This window comes from Chlamydotis macqueenii, chromosome 13, assembly GCF_036417535.1.
Source record: "Chlamydotis macqueenii isolate bChlMac1 chromosome 13, bChlMac1.mat, whole genome shotgun sequence".
Taxonomy (NCBI): Eukaryota; Metazoa; Chordata; class Aves; order Otidiformes; family Otididae; genus Chlamydotis; species Chlamydotis macqueenii.
In genome coordinates this window covers 17,369,325-17,384,883 of record NC_141568.1, presented here as the reverse complement: position 1 = coordinate 17,384,883, position 15,559 = coordinate 17,369,325, and the positions used below count along the sequence as shown (strand labels likewise).

Here is a 15,559-nt window from a genome sequence, read left to right as displayed (position 1 = left end):
CGTGTTTTTACTTGAGCTTACTCCAGCAGCTGGAATGCACAAAACTGCCCAGACTTGTCCTAATGTGTTGGTTCACATAACTGAAGAAGAACATTTCTAATGTGTACAAAATAAAAACCGATACCATCACATTAAATTAATCTGTTGATTTTGTCCCCTGAAATTTTAAGACTGTGTTTTCAAAACATGTTTCTTACAAAACCATATCTGTCATTCACTTTTCTAAGTCTGACAGCAAAGACATTCATTTAGAGCAGGTGTAGAGCAAAAACAAGAGGTCAAACTCAAATGTCATTCAATAAGCAACATTTTCTTTCTAACACAACAACCAAAATTCATTCAGTTTCCAGACAAGTCCCCACAGAATTAAAAACCTAGACAAGGCTTAAGTACTGTTCTATTTTTGTAAATATGCACAGCTGTTTCAGAAAACCATATTTTTATAAGAAAAAAAAGAAAATTGATTGATTGTAGAGATTAAATTCACCTAGAGAATTAAGTAGTACAAATGCTATTTATACCATTGCTAAAAACATGGAAAATAATTCCTTTGTTCCTCCCCTTCTAAACAGGCATAGCCAGACGAAATTTGGTTGTAAAAAAAAGATTTCTGCAAAGATTTCAGTTGCTTCCATGTGACAAAGCATGTCCTGAAACACCTTATTCAGGTTCATTTTGAAACAAGTAAACATACCATGGTCTTCCATTCCTCATTAGCCTGACCTAAATAAAATGAACAGTAATTTACACAAATTCATACCACATTGTAAAATGAGGCAAAAAGCAGTCAATTGCAGCTAAAGAAAAACAATCAGTGAAACAAGACTATAGCAAATGCATTTACAGTTCTCAGTCACGAACCACTGAAGAACAGAAATGTGCTGTTGTGAAGGAAGATGATTTGATTTGCTCTCTCCACTGGGCAAACTCTTGCTAATACCGCAGCAAAGAAACTAAACAGGGAACAGCTGCTTCTTTGCTGGGCTGGTAACAGAGACTTAACATGCAACTGCTCCCTTTGCAGGAACATTGGAAAAGAGAGATACAGGCACTCTGGGAAAAGACATCAGTCTAAGACTGCAGAATAATTTGCCTTAGGAATAAACTGAGTGATAACTGCTTGTGGAAACTCTTGTAGCACTCCATTCCTGCCCATAATTTAGAAAAACTGTCATTAACTGCTCCAGATAGGCCCTGTCCTACAAGACGCTCAGCATTCACGCAAACGGCCCGTGCCTTCAACTTCCACTGAAGACATCGAGTGCCAAGAGTACTCATTAATCATGCCAAGCTGAGGCTTCTGTTTCCCAGTTCAGTGATGACATAGGTGAAAGGAAGCCTCTTCAAAAGGGTTCCAAGTCTGATTCCACTATTTTGTATGCAAATATGAACCCACATCTGCAGCATCGGCTCCATATTAAAATACTTGGGTTAAGATAATGTTTCAAACAAAGCAGATTTCTGTTCACCAGATACTAAACTACTGTGATGATTCTATTTGTAACTTTGTTTTGTTGCATCTTTTAACTCCCCAATGCTAGGGTGGAATTTATGTGCTCACACTGCTGGACACATTTGCAGCTGGGACTTCAATACTGTTTGCTGTTCTAATGGAGGCAATTGGAGTTTCCTGGTTTTATGGTAAGCACTTTATCTTACACCTGCAAAATCTTTACTAAAATTCCAAGTGTTCATGACAGGCTTATACATTGTTCTAATGGAAAACAGCATAGCCTTGTACATGTGAAACCACGACCAGCCAGGTTTCATATAGTGATTTTAATTCAATTTACAAATAGTGACAGGAATGCAGACATTCAGTGGGCCAAACCCTGCACAAAGCCAAAGAAAATTATCTGGTGAAGGAGACTGCAGTGGGATGGAAATATTGCTACTTTTGCCAATATTTTGCAGCTGTTAACATAGTTGATGACTTGCAGTAGCAGGTTATACCTGGTAGTTTCACAGCAAGTAGATTAGCCTAAATATAGACTCACCTGTTCCTCCTTTCCATGATTTCCCCAGGGCCAATCTCAAGATTTCCCCATGCAATACAAATAAAGGTAGTTTTTCTTTAAAGAGTTATAATTATTCCTACATTAGTCCCTTTTGTTTGAAAGAATATTCTACTTTATTGTAAAATACCAGTGGTTTAAAATTTATCTTATAGCATTGTATGGAATACTCTACAGTCTAGATGCTAGAAATAATACAATTTCTAGTATTTCATACCAATTAATGCCACAAAAAAGGAGCAGTAGTTGGCTTTATCCCCAGTATGGCAGGAGCATGCAGGAGTCTTTAGGAGCGTGCAGTTGATCTCTGGCACTAGGCTGTAACCACTGTGTGCCAGAGTGCAGTGATGTGCTGAAAAAAAAATACGGCTCATAATTTAAATCAAGTCTCAGAAGATGTGCCCATTTTACTTAATAACTTCCCTGGCCTTATTTGGTCTTCAATATTCTTTTCCTCCCTGAAGTAACATAAACAAAAAACAAGACACTTGATAAACAAGTTTCATAATAAAAAAGAAAAATACTTTTTTCTTTCCCACTGTATAAATGACCACGATGATGGCAAACAGCCACATTCACTGCCCTAATCCCATATGAATGTACCTGGATAACCTTAACTGGGAAAAACCCAACAAATTGAAGTTGTGCTTTCCACCACAATACTGATTTTGGCAACACAACAGGACACTGAGTCTGCCTGAGCCCAGTTCCTTAGCCTACAGGAACCTCACAGTCTTATCAAGTGTCCATTGTTGTCTATTTTCACCAAGGAAAAAAAAGCCAGTCCTCTGCTGTAAGTGACAAAGTTGACTACCACTACTCATAAAGAAGTGAAACAAAAAAAAAGCTAAACAGAATATTTGAATATTTGATTATATATATAGCCTAAACCTCTGATTATAAATTTACACAAGTGTCTGGCCAGTGGGTGTTCTCCCCATCCATAATTCAGCATTTAATAGGTAAAGTGTTTTTAAATATCTAAAGTCAGTGTTTCAAACATTTCCCTTTTCCTCTCTGTCCCCAACCTAGAGGAGTTGGTTCTTCTAGCACTGACCGAGCGTTCAAAGTTTCCCCTGTCATATAAGAAGGTAGGGCAATTTATAGCCTCAAGCTTATTCACTGGAAAAGATGTCGCCTCCAGAAGAGCAGAAATTTTAAAGTGCTGTTAAATCACCAAATCAAGCAGAAAAAAAATCAAGTTATAACTTAATCTGAATTAGGCATGTCTTGCTAAAGAAACAGTGAAAGTTATTTTTCCTTTCTTTTGGGAAGAATGCTATCAGTTCTTTAGCTCATCACAGATAGGGTTAGTATAATTATAAGGACCCCCAAAATAGTAGCTCATTTTCTCCAAATAAAGCAGTAAGATTCTGCATCTTAGGTCTTACACAAGTCATCTCACTGCAACAGTCCAACTGTCTGAAACTGCTTGCTCCTAGATCAATCATGATTCTTGAGCATTTCTTTTCTTTCCTGATGTCCTCTTAATTCTCAAGTCTACTTTCTGGCTGGCCACAACTCTTTTCATTATTACCAGGTTTCAATGTCATAGCAGCCTGCAAATCTTCTTCCCATAAAAGTCTGTACTGAACTAGCTGCTCTGTTCCCCAATAAGATTGTTTTTCCTCTGAAAGTCAGCTTCATTTCTATTCAGAGACAGTGCTCATAGTTAATGTACAATTCAGAAGGTTCTTAAACATTATCATTCTTACTGCCATTTACCTCCCTCAGTCACTTCATTATCCATCCATGCTGCACCACCATAGCCGTGTTAGTCAAACCCTCTCTTGCAGTTAAAAACTGTTGATGAGTGAATGAGTGAAAGAATGGCATTCATGCGTAAAGCTGTTCAATCTACTAAAGAAACAGTTTTTATCTTTAAAGCAATAATTCTGTCATCCAACATCAGCACGGAGCTAGCAGCTCATATGTTTTTCTCTCTCAAAAGAGTGGAGGCACTAGATTTCACAGATGACTGTCTAATCCCTGTAAGAGAGCTGAATGCAGAAGAGTGATCAGAGCTTAGCTTGGAAGCAGAGGTATAAAAATATTCTTCAGTTAGTAAGGGTAAGTTGTTATCTGCTGCTGCTGAAACAGGATTTACAGCACTTTACAACAGGTAGGCTTTGTATGTGGTTCACAGACAAAGCCAGGGTTACTAAAATTTTGTTTATTTGTTGCACCTTCTGTCCTTCATTATCCTTTCCTTTTTCCCTCCTGCCTCCCCATAATGAGGAAAATAGAAATTAATTTGTATTAAGCAGCTCTCAGATGTTTTTACTGACACAGCATGACCTGTTGCTTTATAAAAAAAACTTACTAGAGCCCCAGGTGCTATTTAAACTGATTACATCTGGCATGGTCTTGTCTACCTCTTTTTTTTCTGATAGACCCCAGTTGCTTTAATGACCCAGCCGAAGGCAAGCATTGACATTTTGGCACAGACCAAAAAGGTGGAAATTTAGTCCAAATTATACCCATGACCACTTACTGTGAAGTTTCTTATTGCAAAAGCCACCTGAATGGGTAAGAGAAGGGAGATTTAGTTTGCTTTACTATGCAGATGTATTTTAGTTATGACTGCTAGCTTGTTACTATTTTCCTCTTGTGCAACACTGATATCATCCCTCCGATTAATATTTTTAAGAAAATCCAGACACTTCTCCCACTGACACAAACTGCTCTTCAGTTTCACTACAGGAAAATCTCTACTCAGATTTTAATGTGAATATCTCCCGGAATAACAAGAATAAGCTCAGTATGAGCTAGAAATTATCTTCATCCTCACCTGTAATCGCATTGCTTTCATTTACTTAAATAATTTCCAAAATTGGTCCCCAACACTGAAATTTCAGACCAAAAGATGCATTTATTTGGAAAAAAAAAAAAAAAGAAAAAAAAAAAGAAAAAAATCTAAGGTCAACTCTCTGATTTTACAAAGGAGAAATAAATTAACTAAGCACTGACTGCTGGTACTCATTTTTGCTCACAGATGCTTTTGTATGGATGTGTGCCTGGCATGGGACACAAAATATGAATGCATACATTTCCATAGAAAGGAAATACAAATGAGGCAAACCAACCCGGAGAGCTTACTGCACTGCCATAGTGGGGGAATGCTTCCTACTTTTCTGCTTGCTTTTACACTAGCACAGTTGCCCTCCTTTGGGAATGGTACTGGTATGGCTTATTCCCTCACTGCCACCAGGTGAGGATCACCAAGAACAAACAACAAAAGTGCTCCAGAGTAACAAAGGAGACTCAGGAACAAGAAGAGACAGTTGTTGTTACTTCACTACATGGCTAATCAACAGATACCTGGTTCTGTGCTCTGTAGGATTTGCAAATGAACACCACACAATGGCTTTTGTATTCTTTTTCTCTTCTTTCTCATGTTCCCAATGCCAGTGGTCACTGAACTGTGTGAAAAAAAACAATCTCTTTCCTCATCTTCTCCTGGACAAGGGCTTGTATAACTAGGGTTCTGCATTTAACAGATACATGCTCATTAGGACAGAAGGGGCAGGTGCCATCTTTATGTGCAGAAGAACAACTCAAATGCAGTGAATGGATGACCGGATGGCTGACTGCTTGCGGGTCAGGGCAGAGGCCAGCAAGCGCAACATTGTGGGGAATATTGTTACAGAGCACCAGATCAGAGTCAGGAAGTAGAAGTAGTCTTCTTTAGGCCACTTACAGAATTGTCCAGATCAGACCTTGGTTCTCACAGATGAAGGAATCAGTAACAACTTCTTAGCATACATGCTGCTGACCAAGCCAGAAGTGACACTCTTCTGAATCTACTTGCACTCAAAGATGACCTGCTTGGGGATATAGGCAGCAGGCTAAACAAGTCAAAAGAGTGACCTGCCAGCATATGAAGGCCAATACCATACTGAACTGTAACAGAAGCATAACTAGGAGATTAAGGGAAGTGACTACTCTCTTTTACTTGGCACTTGTTAGACTGCACCTGGAATACTGTGTCCTTTTTTAACCCTTAATAAAAGGAGGGAGTGTTAAACTGGAGAGAGTCCAGTGGTGGGCTACCAAGATGTTCAGGAGATGCAGCACATGCCCTGTAAAGAAAGTCTGAGAGAATTGAGCTTATTTAGCCTGGAGGAGACTTAAGGAGGACCTGACAGCAGTCTTCCAATACCTACAAAGAAGTTATCAAGTGAGTCAAGTGTTTCACTGAGGTGCACAATGGGAAAACAGAAGACCATGATCACATTGAAAGGGGGAAAATAATTTTTCTATATAAGGATAATTACACATTGGAACATACTGCCCAGAGAGTACTTGCTCACTCTCTTCTTGGAGGTCTTCAAGACCCAACTGGACAAAGGCATGAGAAAGCTGTTCTGAATTGTGCTGACCTTGACTTGAGCAAAAGACTGAACTAGAGACCTCCCAAGAAGTCCTCTAACAGGAATAATTTCATGGTTCTATGACGTGCTGTAATTTCCAAGGGGCAAAATATAGGAGGGATCAACTAAGCAGTTTCACTACAACTCTTTAATTTGCATACAAACTGTGTGAGCCCATACACTCCCACACAAGTAAAACTCAATATGGGAGAAAAATCAGTGAAGTAACATTCACAGGGAAAAAGAATTAAATACAAAGTAACTTCAAGCTTGATTCAATATACCTTTTTCCATACTACTGTATTATTTCAGTGTAGTTAATTTGATTTCTTGGATTAATTGAAGTCATATGGCATTAAAGGCATTATTACTATTTTTTACTTTCCAAATTAAAAAAAAAAAATCCAAGCATATAAAATAATACCATGCATCACATAGTTAAACAAGACAGGAGGGGAAAACAACACATACAAAGATTGTTTGTAAGGATCCAAATGACTGCTGGAGCTATGACAATGCTTTTTGGAAACATGCCCACAAATTATTTCAGCTATGGCCACTGAGCAGTTTCACCTCAGGACCAGGACCCACTCAAGGGCTTCTGTGCAAGTGAGTGCTGCTGAAGCCATTTGTTGAGCAAAATGACTTACAGAAGTCTAACAGGCAGCAGGCGCAGGAGGTATTGGTAACATGTAGACTTCCATTCTATCAGAACTCTGATCTCTGCATGACTGAGATGAAAGAAGGCTGTCCCGAAGTGAGGAGGGTAACTTGCATTTATAGCCAACTCTAGTTTTAACTTTCTTGCTTATCTGTTCTTTTTTATATATTGATTTAATTCCCTTGACAGCACAATATTATGTATACAGAAGACAGACCAAATTTTCTGTGCTCTTTAATAGACCATTACAATGGAGACCTTCTCAGGCAGCTGCAGTATTTATTAGTTTGGAAATTACACTGAAATTCTCTTTGGGTTTAGTGTATTTTAACCAGGACCTGATCATAAATTTTAAGTATCTCTTAGTGTTTTTCACTGAAAAAGCAAGGAGATTATTTCCATATTCAACACTAGGTCTCTAGCAAGTAATCTTGAGTTTTGTTTGTGGTACGTCAATTCTTTCCTGTAACTAAATGAGTCACCCACAGTTTCAGTTCATCGTACAGAATCACAAAAAAAAACCCTAGGTAAATGTTTCAAGAGCTGGAAAAAAACAAGGCCTACAGGTAGCATCATCTGTAGCTACACCTATGTTCTACTTTAGAGTATAACAAATTACAAACTAGTAGCCTGATATGACAGATTGCACTAGAGAGAACTATTTCTCTGTGAGCCAGTGTCTCTAAGGCATAAAATCAGAGATTGTTTTCTTTTTAAAGAAAACTGAGAAAGACAGGGTTTTTTTCCCCATTTTGATATCAGGGATACTCATCCCATTCTAAAATAAAGGGTGGAAAATAGCATGTGCTTAAACTTTTGCAAGTACCTCATACTGGTTAAGTCCAACCAGAACAGAACCAATTAAAAAAAAAAAAAAAAAAATGGAAAAAGCTACCATTCAAATGGATGTTTTATAGTCACCATAAAATGCATGTTTGCTTTGCATAGTAAATTATTTAATGTCAAAAGTGTTCCAATAAATACTGAAGAAAGAAAATGTCACACTGAAGTCTGGAGTATTTCCAAAATTCCAAAGCATGCGAGTTAACATGAATTAATATTAGTAGATTAAAAAAAATATATATTTCTCACATACAGACAGCTTGATAGCCTTGTAGGCTACTCAGAATGTTTAGCTACATCAGGCTAGTGTGACTCACAGAAAGCACGTTATACTTGTGTAGTGCTTCCTAATCTATTCAGACACTTGTTAAAAACTTTGTTCTGGTGCCTCCATTTCTCTGCGCTGCAGTGCAGCAAATCCCACTGCAGGTAGCTAACATTTGAGTGATTTTGAATGGGATACTGTTACATAGTTTTCCTGACAACAGAAATCTTGGCCATTACTTCTTGCATGCTAATATACAAAGTCTTATACTGAAATATTGTATGCTACTATGAAGGTTTTGCTAATAACCAAGCAATCAAACCATCCATGTTTCTAAATCTATATTCTGTATTTCTGGTGCAGTGAGCAGGACTTATCTTTTATTTATGTCTTCATGCAATGATTTTCATGTTATCCTCTGCTGTCTTAATTACTGCAGCAGATAAAATTCTGACTACTCTTGGTTTTTACTGACATGAACAGATCATGTATCTTCTAAGGTAACTACAACAGCTAAATAACCAGATATTTAGACAAGTACAGAGGTAACAATTTTAGAAAACTGTAGTTGGTATTATAATTTTCAAAAACACACAGGATACTCTAAAAAAGGCCATCTACTTCTAGCTGATGTAGTTTTGTACATACACTGAACAGAAGTAGCATGTACACAGTTCCTGGGAAAGGTGATAGAAGGTGAAATTACATTTGTTATAGATGTAATCAACATCTGTGGCATTTAGTGAAACATTGAAAGATAAGTATGCTACTAAGTGGAACAAATAAGCCTTCTTTGATAATTAAGAACTGTATGAATCTACCTCATTATTATAACAGGCAGTTTCTGTGAGTAAAGGTCTGGGTTCTCTTTCAGCGTACTCATAATAGTACTAATTAATTAGGCTACAATACATAAAAATGAACATCACATTCATAACATAAATTCTAGATATTTGTGAAATTGCACTTTTCAATGGTAATGCTATATGCATCAGACCTTAAGTGCTCATAGGCATTTAAGTCTTGGCTACAGTCGTGTCAAAGACACACCTAGTCTTTGAAAGGAGATGAATGTTGTTATGTCTTATGACTTGGAAGTCATTATTGTCTGCTTTCTGAAAAAGCAGATGTTTTGGGGTATGCAAGCATCTTATCAGTTTAGATTTAAGCCAGTCTAATGCTCACATCCTTTCCAGGCGTGGACCGATTCAGTGAAGATATCCAACAAATGATGGGCTTCAAGCCAGGCCTCTACTGGCGATTGTGCTGGAAATTTGTTAGCCCTGCTTTTTTATTGGTAAGTGTTGGTAATTATTTTATTGCTAAAAGAATGCTAGTATGTTGCTTCCTAGAATATACAATAGGTACCAAGAACAAGATACTCACCGCTATGCCTCATGTTGTCAGGATGAACAGAAGACACTCCTATTTAATCTTTTTTTTTCTCCTCAATTGCACTGATTATACTTTGTATAATACATTTCAGTTTTGAAAGAGAAAATCCTGTAGCAGGACTTAAAGAAAGCAGCTTTTCTTAGGGAACACTGAACACCTCAGCATCTATGCATATTAAACATAAATCATTCTGCTGGGAAAATAAACTAACAAGGGATAAGAGATTGTGTTAGCAAGAAATTATTTTTCCTTGGAGGATACCAAGATCCTCAAATTGTGGAATGACACCTTAGAATAACTAATATGCAGCTACACCCAGAATACCTATGTGAAACACTGAGGAGATGTGTTAAATGTACCTTGTAAGCTGCTTGATATGAAAAACAAGTGCTTCATTACCTTTTGGGGTGTGGGGTGGGGGGGAAATCCCAAAGTATGAATTTGGTTGCTTTATGTAAAGGTTAGATTCAGAACTAAACTCTAGTTTTATATTGAGATCTTTTCCTATGCATATTTGTAAATCAAAAGGTCAGGGTGAATAATATGGAAATTTTACCTTGCTATCATTTTAGGAGACTATTTATTGCATTAAAGCTGTTCATTCTTAAAGCAGTACTGGTATTCCAAAAACACATATACTTTTATTATAGTCTTCAGGTCCACATTCTTCTTTTATATAAAAGTCTCCAGCCACAATTCATCACTAAGCACCTACTCAGTATTAATTATCCTTTTAAATACTGTTCTATAGAGTAGCTTGTATGGAACTATATCCTGCAGCACTTCAGACAGGCTGACTTAAGCAGAACAGAAAAAATGCTGCACCAAGCATCCTTAGGTTTTGCACACTAGGAGACTCTTGAAAATTTAATTTTACAAAGAGTAGAGTTTTAGCAAGCTAGCTGGAGAAAGCTGAAGTGACTGTCAGTCTAACCTTCAGGTAGCTTAATATTTTTTGGTAAAATGGCCCCAATACCTTCCTACTGAAGCCTATAAACATAAGGGTCAGCATGAATCTGTAGGTAATGCATCTTTCAGTCACCGCAATGCATAATTATTTTTTCCAGCTGGAACTGCTAAACTTGGAACATATCAACTTAATTACTAGGTACCGATATATTTTAAAAGGCATGGGAATGATACCATACAGGGTAGGGGACATAGGGCAGTTTTGTTATAGCTGTTCATTTTCTCAGTTTTCTAAAAGGCAACATGGACATTACAATCTTGATTTATAGAGGAAACATAAATATAATTTACCTTCTTACACACTATCTTTTGGGTTCATTATTCAATACATTAAGAAAATAAAGCAAATTAATTTAGAAGTGAAACTACAAAGATGGTCACTAGTGTGAAAAAAGGTTGTCCACCATTAGCCTGCATAATTGAAAACTACAAATTCTAGAAATTTGTTCACTTGATGTAAGAAATGTCATTTTCATATCACCTTTATGAAGCATACAAACTGCCTCACCTAGAGACAATAAGCATTGTAAACAGATTTAAAAAAAAAATAATCAGATCTAATTTTATATATATATATATAAATGTTTAGGGTAATTTGGAAAAAGCTATGAAATTGTCAGACTTCAGTATAATTCTTGCTATAAGAATCCCATGCACGCTTCACACAAAGTGGCCCCTGTTTTGGACTGGTAATGTATTACAGCAGTTCCTAACGATAAATACAATTCTCCAAGATAAAGGTAAATTGGAGTTGGTTAGGGATCTGGCATTAGGAGATATCTCCTTGAAGCTTTCTCTCCATACTGTCTGCAGCTATGTACCATCATCCCAAGAAAAATCTCAAAATAGAATTAACATTTTTCTAACTGGATTTCACACTATTAGCTTCCTATAACCCACACCATTACTCCCCTTGTGTAGCCTTTGAAGTCCTAGGCTCAAAATACTCTATTATGAAATTTCTATATGGAGCAGAACATATAGGCCTGGAGAAACAAATCAAAGAAGTCTGCATATTAGACAACCATATGGATTTAATAGGAGGGAAATAGGGTGGTACTCCACTCTTTCCTTCTTGCATCTAGTATTGAACAGGCTAACACCATCAGGGAAAAAGGAAAAAAAAAAGAAATAAAAAAAACCAAAAATGAACTTTTAATTTAGTAAATGCGTCAAGAACTTGAACAGTTTAAGTAATAAGAGGCACAAAGTAAACAGGATGAAGGTAAATGGTAAAGCTGGGTTGAAATATAGCTTCGAGTGGCTGCCTAATAAAACACATGAAATCAGTTCTCCACTAAGGTTCTCCATCTCAAAACTGTGGTTCATTTTATTCTCTCTTCCCTAGTTTGTTGTGATAGTCAGCATAATAAATTTCAAACCTCTGACCTACGATGACTACACCTTCCCTCTCTGGGCAAATCGCATTGGCTGGGGAATAGCATTATCTTCAATGATACTTGTGCCTGCCTATATTATCTATAAATTTATGAATGTGCGTGGGACCTTTAAAGAAGTAAGTGGAACAATAATAAAATGTCATGAAATGTTGCCTTAAATGAAATGGCTGGATCTAAGTTGGCAGTTTGTTTCTCTTACTCCTGAAAGTTATTACTTAGGAGTGACCTTTTGGATCCAACAGTCAGATGGACTGGAGTTTTGAGCTAGAATTACTGCATGCTGTTTGAGTTTCTAGATAGAAACTGGCTTTCCGAAAAGCACCATAATAATTCTGATAAATGATTTTTGATGCATATAATTCATTGATTGATTAGACTATTTCTTCCTTATTAACAAAAAAAAAATATACAAATCATGGTATTTTCGTATTCATCTCTGAGATATGGTCTTCACACAGTTTTACCTAAACAGAGTTCAGCCCCAGGTATGCTTTATTCACTCTATACTGGAGTGTTCTTAACTGTTATATGTACAAAGTTAATTCAGATGTCTCCTATCGTAGCATTACAAGAGTCTTTAAACACATATGCACACGCTGCGAGGGTGGGATGTGCCCACAGAATAGGCCTGTGTTCAGGACAGCCATTGTTCATTTAATAAGCATCCTGCAAGGACCGAAGAAATGCCTTACTGGGTCACAGCAACAGCTCTATTTATCCCAGTACTCTGTCTTTAACAGCAGCCACTTCGTATTTTATTTTCTCTGTCAAATACGTACCCTTATCCTCTTATTTACTGGAATTATTTCAACATTCTGCCAAGGCTAGAATTAATGCAAATCTTTCTATTGTGTTCACTGCTAATATCAGAATGCTAGAAGAAACTTAATATTCAAGATAGACCAAGATGCCAAAATAGATCTGGAAACAAAGAAAATTCTGATATAGGCACCACTTATGGTCTCATCGATCCTGTTGCTTTTTAACTACTTCAGTAAAAGAATCAGGGTACTAGACAGCAGCATCTTGCACTACATAAACCCACCACGTGCATCATATGCCAGGTCTGTACAATGAATAAAGCAGAAACTGAGGGAGAAACAATTATATTAATTCTATTTAAAAGAACCTGGTTTTACGGGAAAAAACGCATCCATGTTTCCTTACTGTTCACCTCCCTATACTTTACTTATCAGTTCAAAATGGCACGGGATTAAGGTTCACCAATAATATTAATTTAACCAACATATTAATTTTACCATCACTGTCATAGTAAATTATCTAGAGTCTTAAAACTTCTAATGGTGCTCAAAAGATTCCTCACTACTCTACAGCATCAATTTTTGTCCCATCACATGTCACAGTTCTATAACCTAATCTAGGTTATACATATATATATACACACACACACATATATATATATACACACATATATATATATATATATAAAAAAAATAAATAACCACATCCCCCTTGCACTGATCTGGCAAATCCACAAGGGAGAAATGCCTTGTTTCTGAAACATTACAGTCACCCCACTTAATGTTCACCTCAGAGGAGTACCTCAAAGGGGTAACTCCTCTTCACCTGCCCTGTTTTCATCAGCTCCAACATCTCACTGCTGTGCACAATTTCTAGCTCTGGTTTCTAGCAATTCCAAAAGCACCCTGCTTTGTTCCATTCCTGGGGGTTTACAAACCCATTTTCTAGTAGCACCTAAGTGTCAAAGAATAATTTGTACTGGCCTGACAGGCTTTGCCAGCTTGCACTAGTTTACTGATATTGGGATGCATAAGCCTTTGGCAAAAACCACATTTTCTCATTCATTTTGTAGTGTCAGCAAGTTCTGGTTTGTCTTCTACAGCTCCTGTAGACAGTAACTCTTCAGTCTCTAGATGAGAAAAGGCTAGTATATTACATCCAAATAATATCATAAGATATGATGTGCTAACTTGTGTCTCTTAAAAGTATGGGGAAAGATACGCTCTTAGTCTAATGGGAACTCCTTAAGTTGGTTGAAAGTTCACGATAAACCAAAATCTACATGTGATCCCAAATGGCACAGCACAGGGTAGATAAGGGAGATGAGCTGGGAAACAGTCAGTACCTCCTTCCTCTCCCCCTGGGACCAGTTGTCATGGCTTAGCCCCACTCAGCAACTAAAATACAACACAGTCCCTCACTCCCTCTTCACCATACCCCCCGCCCCGCAGTGGGATGGGAAGGAGAATTGGTAAAGAAACGAAGGCAAAACTCATGGGTTGAGATAAAAACAGTTCAAGAGAACAACAGAGGAAAATAAAACAGAGATGGAAAACAAAAACACAAACGAAATAACAGAAAATACTTAAGCACATAATGTACAGTACAATAGCTCACAGTAGACCCTGATGCCCAGCTTCCTCCTGAGTAGCAGGAATCTTCTGTCAGCACTGTCCCCACTTTATATACTGAGCATGATGTAACATGGTGTGGAAGAGCCCTTTGGCCAATTTGGGTAAACTATTCCAGCTGTTAGCTAATTAGTAAACTATCCCAGCTGTGTCCCCCACCCACTCCAGTCCCTCTCCCAGCTCAGGTGAAAATTAACTCCATCCTAGCCAGAACCAGGACACTAGTCAATGCTATCACAGCACTAACAGACAAGTATGAATTTAGGGGATGTAAGGCCTGTGATAACTTGTTCCTGATGTTCTTTTCCATATGCACTTGCTAAATATTTGGACTTAGTATTTGCATAAACTTTCTACTGTTGCTTCTTATATTAAAGGCTAATACCAAGGGGCTTATCATAAGCTTGTTCTCTCAGTGACTAAGTTAAAGGCACAGAATGCAGTGATATTAAAGATTTAAGTTGCCGTTTTAAATAAAGTTCATGCTACTTCCCCATTATAGATCGGGGATTACAGACATAATCCCACTTCCTATGGCTGACTTTTTCCTCTTCTTCCCATCTGGTTTAGAGACTAGCTTACTGCATCACACCTGAAAATGAGCACCAACTCGTGGCCCAAGGAAATGTCAGGCAGTTTAAGGTTTGTACTCCTTTCACCATGCTTCCTCTCCTGCTATCAACCCTTTCCTGTCTTTAGCAACAACTACAGGTTTGCACCAGTCTCCTCATAGCATATACTTCTGCAGGTCTGTGGTTCTTTATTTCTGCCAGCATGACAAGATGCAGGAGGCTCAGTACTATACACATCAGCTCTGTTGGAAGGCTTTTGGCACCTTCCTTCCTTAACTAAGCAGAACCCACAATTTTACAGATCACTTGAATCCAGTATTTTAGGTTGTATTTGAATATAGTGAGATCTCACCAAGAGATTAAGGTATCTCCAAACTATCACGTGCATTTGAACAGGTCATAGCCTCTCTCTCAGTTATTGCACAGCACTCTGAAGTCATGCTTCCTAAACTTCAATTATGTACCACAATGCATGGTAAACAGCAAAACAAGTATCCAGTGTCAGAGCTTAAACAAACAGCCATGATGAAATAATGTGCTAGGTTATATGGAATAAGCTTTCCCCACAGGCCTACGGCTGATTGAAAACATTGCTGGAGACTTCTTAAGCAGCCATGAAGAATATCCTATAGGATTCCAAACACTGTTCTCCTTTTTGCAAATAAAATGAGCT

At 37.6% G+C, this 15,559-nt stretch overlaps 1 protein-coding gene across 2 annotated transcripts in view; it reads left to right on the top strand.

Moving 5' to 3' along the window:
• Positions 1 to 15,559, top strand: part of SLC6A2 (solute carrier family 6 member 2) — a 416,570-nt gene that overhangs the window by 53,738 nt on the left and 347,273 nt on the right. For both annotated transcript variants that reach the window (XR_015259980.1, XM_086757868.1), the window contains exons 10-13: positions 1,542 to 1,641; positions 9,354 to 9,454; positions 11,870 to 12,037; positions 14,885 to 14,956. Coding sequence is in view for 1 of the 2 variants with exons in the window: in XM_086757868.1 (XP_086613994.1) it covers positions 1,542 to 1,641; positions 9,354 to 9,454; positions 11,870 to 12,037; positions 14,885 to 14,956 (441 nt within the window). In the remaining variant the exon portion in view is untranslated. The remainder of the gene's footprint in view (positions 1 to 1,541; positions 1,642 to 9,353; positions 9,455 to 11,869; positions 12,038 to 14,884; positions 14,957 to 15,559) is intronic.